Raw genomic sequence first — 16082 nt, forward strand, 5'->3', positions numbered from 1 at the left:
AAAAAAAAAAAAAAAAAAGTAATAATGTAAAAAGGGTATAATAATGTATATATACATTTTTTTTTTTTGAGGCAGGGTCTTGCTATGTTGCCCAGGCCAGTCTCAAATTCCTGGGTTCAAGTAATCCTCTTGCCTCAGCCTCCTGAGTACTTGGAATTATAGGCCACAGACTATGGCCTGATCACCTGTAATCTTAATGCCAGGAGGTAGCTAGTATCATTGTCTTTGCTTATATTTTCAGTTTTCTGAATGTGTGCATATATGAAATGCACACTTAGAATCAAATGTTTCCCTTTGGTGGAACATACCACTGTCACGAAACTACAGGGGTAGTGGTGGTACACCCCTGTAGTTCCAGCTATTTGGAATGCCGAGGCAGAAAGATTGCCTGAACCCAGCATGCTGAGGCTGCGGTAGCCATGAGTGTGCCACTACACTCCAGCCTAGGCGACAAAGTGAGACTCTTGACTCAAATAAATAAATACATAAATAAACAAATAAATAAATATAAAACAGCCTGTAATTCCGGCTACTTGGAAGGCTGAGGCGGAAGGATCGCCAGAGCCCAGCAGGTCGAGGCTGCGGTGGCCGGGAGTGGCCACTGCACCCCAGTTTGGGTGACAGAGTGAGACTCCAACTAAAAAAAAAAAAAAAAAAAAAAAAGAAAAAAAAATTTAAATACATATTTTCTTAGTCGTTGCATGTGGTTTTTACCTTTTCAAAGTTCTTTTTTGATAGGTAATACAGTCACATGATTCAAAATTGAAAAGATGACTGGGTGCAGCAGCTCATACCTGTAATCCCAGTGACTCAGGAAGCCGAGGCAAGAGAATTGCTTGAGGCCAGGAGTTCAAGACCAGCCTAGGCAACATAATGAGACCCCTGTCTCTAAAAAAAAAATTACCTAGGCATGTTGGCACACGCCAGTAGTCCCAACTACTCAGGAGGCTGAGGTGGAAGGATTGCCTGAACCCAGCAGGTCGAGACTGCAGTGAGCCATGATCGTGCCACTGCACTCCAGCCTGGCCGATGAGTAAAAACTCATCTCAAGTAAATAAATAAACAAACAAATAAATAAAGTAAATAAGCAAAATTTAAAAGGTGTAAAATGATTTATGGTAAAAAGTCTCCTTCCCACTCTGGTCCCAGACACCTAACCCTCCCCCTTAAAGGCAATAGTGTTGTCATCTTCTTGTTTATCCTTCCTGAGAGATTTCTGTGCATATGCAAGCAAATATGCACCCATTCTTTCCCCTGCTTTTCACAAAAAGTGTGTAGATGAATACACCCTCTTCTGCACTTAATTTTTCTTGAAGCTTGCTAAATGTCAGTATATAAAAAGCTTCCACCTAACCAGGCCCGATGGCTCATGCCTGTAATCCCAGCACTTTGGGAGGCCACGGTGGGAGGATTACTTGAAACCAGGGATTCAAGACCAGTCTGGACAACTTGGCAACACCTTGTCTCTAACAAATCAAAAACTGAGCCAGGTGTGGTGGCGTGCTCCCTGCAGTCCCAGCTACTTGGAAGGCTGAGGTGGAAGGATCGCCTGAACCCAGCAGTTTGAGGCTGGTGGCGGTGATTGTGCCACTGCACTCTAGCCTGGGCAACAGAGACTCCAACTCATTAAAATTTAAAAAAAAGCTTCCTCCTTGTGTGTGTGTGTGTGTGTGTGTGTATGTGCTGCCTAGTATTCCATTCTATGCGTGGGCCATAATTTAACCAGCCCCTCACTGATGGATGTTGAATTGGGTATTCTGGGTCCTTGTGCTTTTACAAATAGTGCTGCTCTATGACCTGGCACAGTGATGCATACCTGTAGTCCCAGCTACTTGGGAGGCTGAGGTGGGAGGATCCCTTGAGCCCAGGAGGTCAAGCCTGCAGTAAGCTATGATTGCACCATTGCACTCTAGCCTGGGTGAGAGAGCGAGATTTCGTCTCTAAAAAACAAACAAAAAACCAAATAGTACTGCTATGAATAACCTTGTATGTGCAAAATGTTGTGTGACTATTTCTATAATCCGTAGAACAAATTTCTAGAAGTCGAATTGCTGGGTTAGAAACATGAGTCATCCTGATCTCACCACATTGCCATCCAAAATAATGAAATGAACAGCTCCAGGACCCGCAGCCCATCCTGTGTGCAGGCACAGCTCTGAGTGTTTTATGGGCTTCACTGCCACCCTGCCTTATGAAGTGATCACTGTGAGGAGGCGACTGAGGCAGAGGGAGGCAAGGTGACATGGCCTGGCACACAGCTGGTGGGTCACACTTCAGATCAAGCCCAGCCTGGCTGCAATATGCCCACCCGTTCCACCACATTCCACCGCCCTCCTCAGCGATCCCACGGGTATACCCTCTCAGAAGCAGGGATGTGAACATGTCTCTCAGCCCCTACACGTTATGGAGCTTGCTGGTTCCCTGGGAGCTGGGACAAGAATGGGGCGTATCCTCAGATGAGGCCTGGCCTCCATGAAGCGAGGCTAGGCTGTGGTTGACGGTCTCCATGCACCATGGGGCCTCTCGGAGAGTGGGGGCCGGGTTCTCTGTGGTTGACTGTCCTCTCTTCCTGCCCCAGGCCTGGGCCAAGGAAACCGGGAAGTACACTGAAGGGGTGGATGAGGCCGACCCCGCCAAATGGAAGGCCAACCTGCGCTGCGCCCTCAACAAGAGCCGCGACTTCCGCCTCATCTATGACGGGCCCCGGGACATGCCGCCCCAGCCCTACAAGATCTACGAGGTCTGCTCCAATGGCCCCACTCCCACAGGTATCAGACCCGGCCCCGTGTGGGCCACCGGCAGGGCTGTGTGCTGTCCCGGCCCCAGCCCTGAACCCAGGCCCCCTCCGGCGTGTGGTGGGCTGGGCCATGCTGTCGCGCTCCGGCGAGGTCATGACCCTGGGGACCCCAGGAGGGGCTAGGATGGTGGTGGGTCAGGAACGGCTTGGCATGGGATCGGGCCTGCGTCTGCCTTCCTCACCACCCCCCTGGTCTGGGCTTCTGGCTCCACTGAGATCTGGCCGCTCAGGAAGTCAGGGAGGTCCCCACCGCCTACTGGCAGCCATGCCCTTCCCCTCGCCCTGTGTTTGGGAGCTTTGCCAGTCTCTCGGGCAGCCGAGTGGAGGCCCTGGTGGGATTGCTTCCCCTCCACCATCAGCTCTTTCCTCTTCTGCTTTTCTCTCTCCTGCTGCACAGAGTCCCAGCCCCCCGAGGATTACTCCTTTGCTGCAGGAGAGGAGGAAGAGGAGGAGGAGGAAGAGGTGTGTGTGCCTGGCTGCAGGGCCTGGACAGAAAGGGCCCTCTGCCGTCCCGCTCCACCCTTGGCTCCAGCACCACCCCCCCGGAGCCCTTTCTGAGTCTTGGGGACTCTGAAGGACAGGGACCAAGACCCCCACCCCCTTTGTTGTCACGGGGCTTTGTTGTCACGCTGACACTTGTCTGGCTGGCCCTCACAGCACTTGGGGCTTGTGAGGTAGTATTAACTGCAGAGGAGGTAACTGAGGCACCGAGCACTTTAAGGATCGGCCTGGGATGGCCAAGCTGGGACTGGAGGCAGGGTCTGGCCTCGGCTGAGCCAGGGGCCGGGGAATCACACTGCGGGTCTTGTGTGTGATTTCTCCAGCATCAGACCAGTCAATAACCGGTCCTCCCTCTGTCTTTCTGATCTCTCCCCCGTCCCCTGCCGTGTCCTCCTCCAGCTCCAGAGGATGCTGCCAAGCCTGAGCATCACAGGTGGGGCCGGGAGGTGGGGGTTAGGGGTCTAGTATGTGCAGAAGCTGCAGTTGCCTTCGGTACCCAGGAGGGGCTGGAGAGAGGCTGGGGGCGGCCTGGGCTGGGAGTGGGTGGGCTGGGAGGCAGTTCTCAGAGGTGGCGCTCACAGCTGCCCCCGCCCCCCGTAGAGGCAGTGCAGCCCGTCCCTCCCATGGCACCGTATTCTCTACCCAAAGAGGAGGTCAAGTGGCCACCCACCCTGCAGCCGCCCGTGGGGCTGGGACCCCCTGCTCCCGACCCCAGCCTCCTGGCCCCTCCCCCTGGCAACGCCGCCGGCTTCCAGGAGCTTCTCTCTGGGGTCCTGCCAAACCTGGAGGCAGGGCCCCTGGCTGCCAGCCTACCCCTTGCAGGCGAACAACTCCTGCCCGACCTGCTCATCAGTCCCCACATGCTGCCCCGTAAGGACCCGGGGGGCTGGGCAGGGGCAGGCGGCGCTGGGAGGTGGAGGCAGGGTTTGCAAGGGTTTGCCAGGGTGGAGTGCCCCTCGAGTGGGGGTGGGAATGGAAGCAGCGACGGGGCTGGGCGGCGGCCCAGGGAGGCCTGGGGCTCATGGCCGGGCCGGCCCCACCCCTCTCCACAGTGACTGACCTGGAGATCAAGTTCCAGTACCGGGGGCGGCCACCCCGGGCCCTGACCATCAGCAACCCGCACGGCTGCCGGCTCTTCTATAGCCAGCTGGAGGCCACGCAGGACCAGGTGGAGCTCTTCGGCCCCGTGAGTCTTGAGCAGGTGCGCTTTCCCAGCCCCGAGGACATCCCCAGCGACAAGCAGCGCTTCTACACAAACCAGCTGCTGGACGTCCTGGACCGCGGGCTCATCCTCCAGCTGCAGGGCCAGGACCTGTACGCCATCCGCCTGTGCCAGTGCAAGGTGTTCTGGAGCGGGCCCTGCGCCTCGGCCTTGGGCTCCCACCCCAACCCCATCCAGCGGGAGGTCAAGACCAAGCTCTTCAGTCTGGAGCACTTCCTCAACGGTGAGCTGCCAAGCCATGGTCCTGCTGGCTCTGCTCGTCCAGGGCGCGGCCCAGCCTCTGACTGCAGCCCTTGGTCTCATGCAGAGCTCATCCTGTTCCAGAAGGGCCAGACCAACACCCCACCGCCCTTCGAGATCTTCTTCTGCTTTGGGGAGGAGTGGCCTGACCACAAACCCCGAGAGAAGAAGCTCATTACTGTACAGGTAAGTGCCTGTCCTCCGACTCTGCCTTGGACAGACACTGGGGAGTCCCAGGGCTGGGTCCTTGCCGGCTGGAGCCCCAGGGCCAGACGTGAGGTTCTAGGCTGGAGAGCGCAGTCTGGCCCTCTCAGCACAGCGGCTCTGGCAGCCCTGCCACGCTCTCCCTGTCCTGTCTCCTCTTCCTTCCCAGGTGGTGCCCGTGGCAGCCCGGCTGCTGCTGGAGATGTTCTCAGGGGAGCTATCTTGGTCGGCAGACAGTATCCGACTTCAGATCTCAAACCCGGACCTCAAGGACCGCATGGTGGAGCAGTTCAAGGAGCTCCATCACATCTGGCAGTCCCAGCAGCGGCTGCAGCCTGTGGTCCAGGCCCCTCCTGGAACAGGCCTTGGCGGCCAGGGGCCCTGGCCTATGCACCTGGTTGGCATGCAGTAACAAGGCTACGGAGGGCAACTGGCCCAGAGTTGCTGGTGGCTGATGTGAAGGTGTGACAGTCCCGGGGGCACCTGGCTTGGCTGCAGGGTCCTACCTCTGGGTTTGCTGAAGTGGCCTTGGACCAAGGAGGAGGAAGGGAGGCCGAACCCGGGTTCTCCCTCAAAGCTCTGCCGGAAGGACTCGTCTGGTCAGCCCTGCTCTGGAAATAATCAGCCGGAAGCAGGAAAGGAACCCCCAACCCTGGGGCCTAGTTGTGATCAGGAATTGTCCTAGGGTGGCCAAATCGGGATCAAGCCATTTCCTCTGGCAAAAGAGCCAAGGAGCGCTGTGGGGCGGGTCCCCACAGCAGGGCCTCTGCAGGGCACATGCCTGACTTTGTTTCCCTGGGTTGAGCCTGGCCTTATCTTTATCCCTCCTGAGAGGGAGCTCAAGTCTCACATCGGCTTCTTCAGGCTGGCAGCTGGCCCCTTCCTGGGAGTCCAAGAACCCAGGGTAGGAAGGCTTGAATGTACTTTTGGACTAATAAATGTTAAAAACAGACGTGGTGGTCTCTTGACTCCTTCCGGTACCGGTTGCTTTTCTGCAGTTCGCCCCAGACCCTGCTGTGGATGCCAACTGGTCCGCCCTCCTCACACCCGCCCCGAGCGCAAGGCCATTGGCAAGGGAGGGCCTGCCTTCCAGGCTGATGAGTCAGATGGGCCTCGTAAACACTCACCTGGCTGGCTTTGCTTTCCAGGAGGAAGCTGGCTGAGGCAAGGGTGTGGACTTCTTACTGTGTGCATAGTCTAGAAACCTGTCAAAGCCAATTTTCCCATACGAAATGGTGAAAAAGAAAGGGCTAACGTTGGAGCTGCATTTGGGACCATTCAAACCTGTCATTCTCATGTATATTCATATACTTTTAAATATATTAAGATAATGTATGCAAATTGGTGGCTCCTCTTTTGAATCTGGCTTCTCATAGTTGTAATTTTCTGTCCTGAACAATTTGTTGTTATTGTTTTATCTTTCTATTATGAAGATTTTAAACATTTGTGAAAACAGGGAAAGCCGTGAGAAATCCCCATGTAGCAACCTCTATGGTTGTCAATTTGTGTGAAGGACAATAAATAATTCATTTCCAGAAAATGGAGTAAGGTTTGCTGTCTTGACCAAAAGACAAAACAGGGAGGCTGGTTACAGTCACATCATTGAAGGACAATGAATAATTCATTGCTGACGTGACCAAAAGACAAAACAAAGTGATGCATAGTAATAGTCACATCTTGGGGAAATAAAACTTACTTAAAAACAAAAAAGCTTAAACCATCCAATTAATAGCAACAAGTACTTATTTTAACCTTATTTGGACCAAAAACTGCTTAGGTGACATCTGGGAAAAATTGTGACCTCTGCATTACTCAGCCAATGAGAAACCAGGGGAAGGGTTACACACTAGAAAATAAAAAGCAGCCGGGCTCGGTGGGTCAACCTGTAATCCCGCGTCTTGGGAGGCTGAGGTGAGTGGATTGCCTGAGCCTGTGGGTTCGAGACCCACCTGGGCAACTTGGTGAGACCTCATCTCTACAATAAATCAAAAAATTAGCTGGGTGTGGTAGTGCGCGCCTGTGGTTCCAGCTACTTGGAAGGCTGAGGCGGAAGGATCACCGGAGCCCAGCAGGTTGACACTGGGGTGGCCATGAATGTGTCACTGCACTCCAGCCTGGGCGACAGAGTGAGGCTCCAACTCAAAAAAAAAAAAAAAAAAAAGCTTGTTGTAACCACCTTGGGTGTGCCTGCCCACCAGACACCCTCTTGCAAGACGGTCATTAAAGTCTCACTTCTGCTGCACTCCACGTCTCTATGTCCATCCTTTGATTTTGGATGGATGAGTGCGTTTCTCACAACTTGGGGTCTCCTCCAGAATACTCTGCATCTGTGGGAGGGGGACCCCAGAAGAGGGGGAGACGTGATTCTGGGTGGCCTACTCTGCTTGGGTGTCTTGGCTGCTCTTGGGACTGGAGATAAGCCTGAGACTATTGTTTCAGAGGCAGCAGACGTGATACAGGGGAGAAAAGAAAAAAGAAAGAAAGCAGGCACCGCAGCAACCAGGCAACTTTGTGCACGAGTCAAGGTAGGAAAAATTGAACTCTAAGTACTGCCTTGGTGGTTGGGACATTCTCGGAGGTTGAGTATGTGTGTGTGATTGAGACGTATCACAGATAAGAATCGAGTCCAGATCTGTGGTTCTGGCCTGCCATGAGGGAAACAGCCAGAGACGGTAGAAGCGAATCCTGGGATGTGCAAAAAAACTCCAGTGGGGCGGTCAGCTGGCTGCATAGGTAAACTCAGACACAGGCATCAACCAGGAAATATAAGAAACTCTTAGAAAGTGGGGCTGAGTATTCAAACTAGCCAAGAATGGGGAATAAGAATTCTAGGCTGGCCGGGCACAGTGGCTCAGCCTGCAATCCCAGCACTTTGGGAAGCCAAGGTGAGAGGATTGCCTGAGCCCAGGGGTTCAAGACCAGCCTTGGCAACTTGGTGAGACCTCGTCTCTACAATAAATAAAAAAAAATAAGCCAGGTGTAGTAGCGTGTGCCTGTAGTTCCAGCTACTTGGAAGGCTGAGGTGGAAGGATCACCAGAGCCCAGCAGGTTGAGGCTGTTGAGGCTGTGGTGGCCGTGAGTGTGCCACTGCACTCCAGCCTGGGCAACAGAGTGAGACTCCAACTCAAAAAAACCAACAAACAAAATAATTCGAGGCCTAGGGAATCCAAGAAAGGGGGCGATAAAAATTCTTCCTCTAACATTACCCCAGATAGTCCATTGGGGAAGTGCTGAGGTCTTGGGGATTGATCAGGAGGGCAACAATGTCCTTATGGCAACGGGAACACCCTTCAAGGCCAGGCATTCAGGCAGCCGAGCAAAAGTACCCAAATGTAGATCCTTGGTGGGATAATAATGATCAAGAGGATAGGACAAAAATGCAGGATCTGAGGGTATTGATAATTAAGGGAATCAGAGAATCAATCCTGAGGTCTCAGAATGTCTCAAGGCTTTGAGGTTCAACAAGAGAAGAAAAAACTCTAATTGCCCATCAGAGACCTGGTAAGAACGAACCTGACACCCCAGGTGAATATTACGGTGCTGGAACCCAAATTAATTTCTTAGTTAATACAGGTGCCAGCCGTTTGGTCCCGGCCGTCTATGTTGGAATTATAAGTTTCAGAATCCAAATAGTTAATCTGCAACCACAGTGTTAGATAGAGCCTTCTAAACTATTTATCTCTTTTCTGCCTGCTTTGAATCTGTTAGTAACTAAACTACTGGTATTGAGATAAGCTCACTGCTTCAAGGTTAAATAAAAATTTTTGGTTTTTGTATACAGTTTAGCCAGTTCTAACTAAAATGTAAACACTGAAAGCCCATTTAAAACTGGAGAAAAATAATTTTTTTTAGGTTAAACTGCCATGGAGACTGCGTTGCCCCAGTTTGGGCCCACGGCCTTTATTAGACTGCCTACTGGGGCAAACAAAATTTAGCCAGGCAAACCGGTTCCAATTTTGTCAGAAAAATAATTTGAATTTGGGTGTCTTTTGTAAAATGGTAAGTTTGTTGCTGTTTCATGGCTGAAATTCGGAGATAAATGTTGTGAAATCCTTGTGTGTGTATATCTATGTTTAAATGTATGTGCATGTTATGTGTTTTGTCCAGCAAGCTACCAAATTGACTTCTAAGTAAATGAGTACTTATAAGGTAAATAAATACATCTCAATGCTTTCCAAGTTCATGTGACTCTTATGATCTTTGGTAAAAAGAAATAGGTAAAATTATTAATAAAATGAAAAGTGTCTTTGGAATTGTCCACATACGTTTTTGTCTGAGTCTACTAATTAAGTTTTGCATTAAAACTTACTGCTAGATAGTTTAAAGTATCAGGATTTAACATGAAATTATGACTATAAACCTAGCCAAAACATGAATAATATTTATTTATATGAATGTTTTTGTTATAAGTATAACTAATTTAAAATTGTTGGTTAAAAAAAAAAAAACAGTTAAACCTTCTGAATTATCAGTAAAATGTCCATGTATTTAACTTTAAGGTTCCTAATAGGTAACACTTGGTGTTCACAGCCTTTAAAAATAATTGGCCAGGAAATAACTTAAAATAACTAGTCTTGTCTAAGATCTCAGTTTTCATAAGTAATTAAGTAAACCGTTATAAACGAATAAAGGGAAGTATGAATAAGACAATACTTGAGGGTAAGTTCTTCATGCGATTTACTAGCCTGGGCAACTTGGCGATATCTCGTCTCTACAAGAAAACAAAAAATTGGTCGGGCGTGGTAGTGTGTACCTGTAGTTCCGGCTACTTGGAAGGCTGAGGTGGAAGGATCGCTGGAACCCAGCAGGTCGACACTGGGGTGCCCATGAGCGTGCATGAGACTCTGACTCAAAAAAAAAAAAAGAAGCTATATCTACCCCACACCCTCCTCCTGAACTGCCTGCAGACCATCCTGGAGACCTGGTACTAATTAAGTCCTGGAAAGAAGATCCACTTCAGCCCAGCTGGGAAGGCCCCTATCAAGTACTTCTGACCAACTGAGACCACAATATGGATAGCAGAAAAGGTGGGGCTCATTATACAGATGTTAAGGAACCAACAAAGGACTTAATAAGGGGAGGGAAGAAAAACGGTGGGAGGTGCACAAGGTGCCCAGAAAGCCTAATTGTAAAGTTTAATGCTTGTCAAGTTTGACCTTGTAGAGATCAAAAAAACCAGGGGCAGCTCTCGCAGGTAAATGAATATCTCTGTCCTGAACACATCTTGGGTAATCAGGAACCTTCCTGTTCTAGCTGGGGAAATATATGGTGGACCACGCAGCACTAGGCCTGGACTGCTGCTACTACTCCATTTGGAGATCCTAGAGAATGGGATCATTTGCAACTCAAATGTAAAGGGTCACAAACTCTAGAAATTGAAACAGGTTTTGGAGACACCAATGCCTGAGTAAAATAGGTTAAATATTCAGCGCTTTCTTTAAGTAGAGTGACTGCCATGCATGTGCTGCAGGGTGGCCACAGGCACAGGTAGTCCCGTGACCCTTTGACTGGGACACAGACCCCACTGGGATGAATTGCATGATGGCTCTACACCAAGACAAGGATGCCTGGGAAAATGAGGCTTGTAAGAGCCTGTCCCTGCTTTTCCCTGCATTACAGAAGTCAGATCTGAGGGCAGTCCCCTCTTTCTCCATAGGGATGATGAACCCCCACCTCTTGCCTCTCCCAGGTGGAGGGAAGAGTTCAGGGAACCTACGGGAGACCTCATGACCTACACCCGCATCTGAAATGTTCCTGGTGAGTCTAATGGCAACTTCTCTAACTTGCACATCCCCGAGGGGATGTTTGGTGGCATTGTGGCGCCTGGCTGACTTGCTGCCGTCCAACTGGACCAGGATTCGTGCGTTGGTCCAACTGGCTATTCCATTCACCCGGGCATTCCATCCCACATCTGAGAACACTCAGAATCCTCATTGATTTCGGAGAGCACTACAAGGGTCCTTTAATTCAAATGTGTACCTTTACTCCATAGGGGTCTCCAGGGGAGTCCCTAATAAATTCAAGGCTAGAAAGCAGACAGCTGCAGAGTTTAAGTCTGCACTCTTTTGGTTGTCTACTATTGATAAAAGTGTAGATTGAATTAATTACATGTATTATAATCAGTAAAGGTTTATAAACTATACTAAAGATATTCTTTAAGGAGTGGCTGGCCAATTACACGCTACCAGTAGGATGGCCTAGGAGAACAGAGTAGCACTAAACATAATGTTAGCAGAGAAAGGAGGAGTCTGTGTTATGTTGGGAGGAAAATATTGTACTTTTTATTCCAAATAATACTGCCCAATGGTATTATCACTTAAGTTTTACAGGGACTTACCACTTTAGCTAATGAATTAGCTGAAGACTCTGGCATCAGTAATCCTTTCACAGACTGGTTTAAAAAATGTCTTGGAAAATGGAAAGGTATGGTTGCCTCTGTCTTAACATCTCTTGTTATAGTTGCAAGAATTTAGGGCCATTGGAACCAGTGGAAATGAATCAAATAGATTTATAAAAGAGGAGGGAATTGTGAAGGACAATAAATGATCCATTTCTAGAAAATGGAGTAAGATTTGCTGACATGGCCAAAAGACAAAACAAAGGGAGGCTAGTTACAGTTACATCATTGAATTACAGACAGTAATTCATGGCTGACATGACCAAAAGACAAAACAAAGGAATGCACAGTAATAGACACATCTTGGGGAAATAAAACTTACTTAAAAATAAGAAAGCTTTGGCCGGGCGTGGTGACTCAAGCCTATAATCCCAGCGCTTTGGAAGGCTGAGGTGAGAGGATTGCCTGAGCCCACGGGTTCAAGACCAGCCTGGGCAACATGGTGAGACCTCGTCTCTACAATAAATCAAAAAATTAGCTGGGCGTGCACGCTAATTTGGCTGACCACTGGCTACTTGGAAGGCTGAGGTGGAAGGACCACCTGAGCCCAGTAGGTCAAGGCTACGGTGGTCAGGTGACAGAGTGAGACTCCAACTAAAAAAAAAAAAATGAAAGAAAGAAAAAAAGAAAGCTGAAACTCTCCGATCAAATAGCAACAAGTACTTATTTTAACTTTATTTGGACCAAAACTGCTTAGGTGATGTTCGGGGAAAACTGTGACCTCTGTATTACTCAGTCAATGAGAAACTAGGGGAGAGGTTCGCACACTAGGAAAACAAAAAAGCTTGTTGTAACCACCTTGTGTGTACCTGCCCTGGCCAGACACCTGATCCTGCAAGACCATCATTAAAGTCTTACTTCTGCTGCACTCCATTTCTCTATGTCTATTCTTAGATTTTGGATGAGTGAGTTTGTTTCCCACAATTTATAGTCAATCTTTCTCATCTAAACTCCCACCCAAAGCCCCAGTTTATTTTTAGGCAAATCCTAGATGTAACATTTCATGTGTAAATATTCAGCATATACCACTAAAAGACAAGGACGCTCTTCTTCGGCGCTGCCTACCAAGGTGGCAGCCATCTCCTACCCGGCATCATGGCTGCCCTCAGACCCCTGGTGAAACCCAAGATCATCAAAAAGAGGACCAGGAAGTTCATCCGGCACCAGTCAGACCGATATGTCAAGATTAAGCGTAACTGGCAGAAGCCCAGAGGTATCGACAACAGGCTGCGTAGAAGATTCAAGGGTCAGATCTTGATGCCCAACATTGGTTACGTGAGCAACAAGAAAACAAAGCACATGCTGCCTAGTGGCTTCCGGAAGATCCTGGTCCACAATGTCAAAGAGCTGGAAGTGCTGCTGATGTGCAACAAATCTTACTGTGCTGAGATTGCTCACAATGTTTCCTCCAAGAACCGCAAAGCCATTGTAGAAAGAGCAGCCCAGCTGGCCATCAGAGTCACCAATCCTAATGCCAGGCTGCGCAGTGAAGAAAATGAATAGCCAGCTCATGCACGTTTTGTGTTTAAATAAAACCATAAAAACTGCCCTCTGGCATTTTCCTTGGGAAAAAAAAAAAGACAAGGACATTCTAAAAAAATAAAACCACAAAGTTATTATCACACCTCATGTGAAGAAATTTTTATGAAATATCCAGTGTTTACCAATTTAAGACAATCGGAGACATTTCATTCCCTTGCCATTTAATTGACAAAACTGCATCATTTCTAATTGCAACTCTGTTGCGTTAACATTTTGGCTCCTGGATTTCCTATCAATTGTTACTTATTTCCAGATTTTAGAGGCTTGATCGAATTCAGGTTTTTGTCTGGACTACCTACTAATAGAGACTTGAGCTGTTTCCGTCATTACTTATAACGAATAATGCAGTGACTAAACAGGCTCATGCATATTTTTTATGTCTTTTCACATTTTTGCCAGTATATGTTTGGGATCGATCCCTAAAATGGGATTTGGGGACCGCAGATATTGACAGGACCCCTGCTATGATTTGGGTGTTTGTCTCCACCAAACCTCCTGTTGAAGTCTGATCCCCAGTGTTGAAGGTGGGATGTAAGAGGAGGTGTGTGGGTTACAGGTCAGAATTACCGGCGTCCCTCATGAATAGATGAGTGACTCACCAGGGGGTGGGTTCTTGCTCCCTCAGTTCTGGAGAAAGCTGGTTGTCAAAAAGAGCCTGGTGTCTCCCCAGCTCACCATGTAATCTCTGCACACCCTGGCTCCCTTTCTGCAGCCACAAGTGGAAGCAGCCTGAGACCCTCGCCAGAGGCAGGTACCCAATCTTGGACTTTCCAGCCATCAGAATTGTGAGCCAAATCCCTCTTTTGCTCTGTAAATCGCCCAGCCTCGGATATTCCATTACAGTAACCTCAAAGGGATTGAGACAACCCCACAAAAGGACATGGTGTCTTGCCCACGGCCTCAGCAGCAGTCTATTGTCACCATCGGGACTTTTGCTAACCTGACAGCTGAGAAACAGTATCTTGGCAGCCTTTCTTGGTTTGAGCAAGGCTCCATAGCTTTCCATATGATTAAGTGGGTAATGGAGATTTAAGAAAAAATAAACAATTTTAGAATAGTTTTAAGGCCTATTATTATGGTGGCTCACACCTGTAATCCCAGCATGTTGGGAGACTAGGGCGAGAGAATCACATGAAGACAGAAGCAACCTGCCTAGGCAACTCTAAAAAAAAAAAAAAAAAAATTAGCCGGGGGTGTTGTTGCATGCCTGTAGTCCCATCTACTCTGGAGACTGAGGTGGGAGGATCACTTGAGCCCAGGAGTTTGAGGCTACCATGAGCTATGGTGATGCCATTGCATCCCAGTCTGGGTGACAGTGCAATACCCTGTCTCAAAATAAATTAAAGTTTGTGACTTAAGGAAAAGTTGCTAAGCTAGTAGAGTTCCTGTAGTACCCCACACCCAGATTCCCCAACTGTTAATTAACATCTTACATTACTAGGGCACATTCATGACAACTAGTGATACAGTATGGATACATAACTATCACCCGAACTCCATACTTTATTCAGATTTCATTCATTTTCTCTAGTATCCTCCTTCTGTTCCAGGATTCCAAGAGCTCATACCCCATTCACTCATCTTGTCTCCTTAGCCGCCGCTGGTCTGTGACAATTTCTTAAGACTTTTCCAGTGTTCAGCAATGGTGATGGTTTTGAGGAGTACCAGTCAGGCACCTTTTTAGCTTGTCCCTCAGCCTGGGTTTATCTGATGTTTCTCATGGTTTCTGCGTGGAGGATGACAGGGGTAGAGTGACATTCATCTGAAAGGTACACACTGTCAGCATGAGTAACCACTGCTGTGGACCATGATCACTGAGGTTGTATTGGTTCCTCCCTATAAAGTTTCCCGCCCCCACCAGCCCCGTTTCTCTATACATACTGGAATGGTGGCTCATGCCTGTAATCTCAGCACTGTAGGAGGGCAAGGCTGGAGGAGTCCAGGAGCCCAGGAGCTCAAGATCAGAGTTGAGATGGTGAGGCCCCATCTCTTTAAAAAAAAAAAAAGTCAGATGTGGTGATGCACACCTATATTCCCAGATACTCGGAAGGCTAAGGCTGGAGGATCACTTGAGCACAGTAGGTCGAGTTTGCAGTGAGTTATGACCGCACTCCTGGGCAATAGCCTGTCTTAAAAAAAAAAAAAAAAGAGAGAGACATAAACTCCGGAGTTAAAGGGCAGTATAGTGTTGCTGCAATTTGCTGCCCTCTACGCATGCTGGCGTTCCACTTTGTGGTGGCCTTGACTGCTCTGGTAACCTGGGCTGGGTTTTAAGTTCAGGCCCCTAAGGGTCTTGATGCTCATGGTGTTGGGTTGAATGCACCCAATAGTTTCTCTCCCCCTCCTTCCAAGCTCCTCCTCCCCACCAAGTTCATCCTTGTGTCCATCTAAGTATCCCCTTTTGATTTGACTCTTCAGCTTTCCTTTCACATAAAGAACCTGTCTCTTTTCCATCTTTGTGGAGTAGGAGAGGATATTGATGGTTTTTCCCACTTTTGCTGAAGGAGCATCTTGGAAAGTGACTTTTCTATTTGCTTGTCATCTGTCCCGAAATATCAGGCACACCTTGTTGCATCATCCAGGGTTTGGATTTTTAAGGTCTCTGGATTTCAGCTTTCATCTTGTAAAATGATTCACTTAAACCAGGGCCACAGAAGGTGGACATTCACATTAAATCTGTAGACGTTGGTGCCATTTACGAGTAAGATGCTCCTTTATACAGTCCTATGTATCCTACAATCTCAGTTATCAATCTTTTTAGCTCCCTTCAATAGACATATAGAGATGACAGGTTATCATTTTTTTAGTAGAGTCTTGCTGGGAAAAGCCCCAATGGGTGATTTGCATTCCATATAATGACCAACATTTCTTGGCTAATCCAATTACGGAACAGACAACTCTGTGGGGAGATAACTTAGGCCAAATTCAGCTGTAGTTAGCTGACCTGCCCAAGTGGACGAGACACTCATCCTCCTTCTGCTTGACAATGCTGAGCAGAAATGCAGTATCTACGTTAGGAGAGCTGATTCCAAATAGCTCCTTTTAAAATTAAAATTTACGGGTATCCTTGCTACGCCGAAAGCTAAGAAGTCTGCTTCAGAGTAGCCGTCAGACTCTGCAGGGTTTACACACAAGCAGCAAGGCCCTGACACCACTAAGGACACGGGGTCCAGTTTCCA

The 16082-nt window shown here is 48.4% G+C and overlaps 1 protein-coding gene and 1 pseudogene across 4 annotated transcripts in view; both read left to right on the plus strand.

The window, feature by feature from the left end:
• Positions 1-5916, plus strand: part of IRF5 (interferon regulatory factor 5) — a 7683-nt gene extending 1767 nt beyond the window's left edge. Inside the window, exons 2-8 of one of the 3 annotated variants that reach the window (XM_008063595.2) lie at positions 2579-2768; positions 3195-3259; positions 3698-3731; positions 3899-4168; positions 4351-4743; positions 4828-4946; positions 5134-5916. In XM_008063595.2, the coding sequence (XP_008061786.1) occupies positions 2579-2768; positions 3195-3259; positions 3698-3731; positions 3899-4168; positions 4351-4743; positions 4828-4946; positions 5134-5376 (1314 nt within the window). In that variant the 3' untranslated portion in view covers positions 5377-5916. The remainder of the gene's footprint in view (positions 1-2578; positions 2769-3194; positions 3260-3697; positions 3732-3898; positions 4169-4350; positions 4744-4827; positions 4947-5133) is intronic. The other 2 variants (XM_021715279.1, XM_008063596.2) reach the window with 2 other exon arrangements.
• Positions 5917-12399: 6483 nt separating this feature from the next.
• Positions 12400-12910, plus strand: LOC103265950 (annotated as a pseudogene). The gene has a single exon (XR_504669.2). The product of XR_504669.2 is annotated as a 60S ribosomal protein L32 pseudogene (transcript).
• The last annotated feature ends 3172 nt before the right edge of the window (positions 12911-16082 follow it).

The sequence above is a fragment of the Carlito syrichta genome, unplaced genomic scaffold (genome assembly GCF_000164805.1).
Source record: "Carlito syrichta isolate Samal-C Ts95f unplaced genomic scaffold, Tarsius_syrichta-2.0.1 Scaffold306949, whole genome shotgun sequence".
In the NCBI taxonomy this organism is placed as follows: Eukaryota; Metazoa; Chordata; class Mammalia; order Primates; family Tarsiidae; genus Carlito; species Carlito syrichta.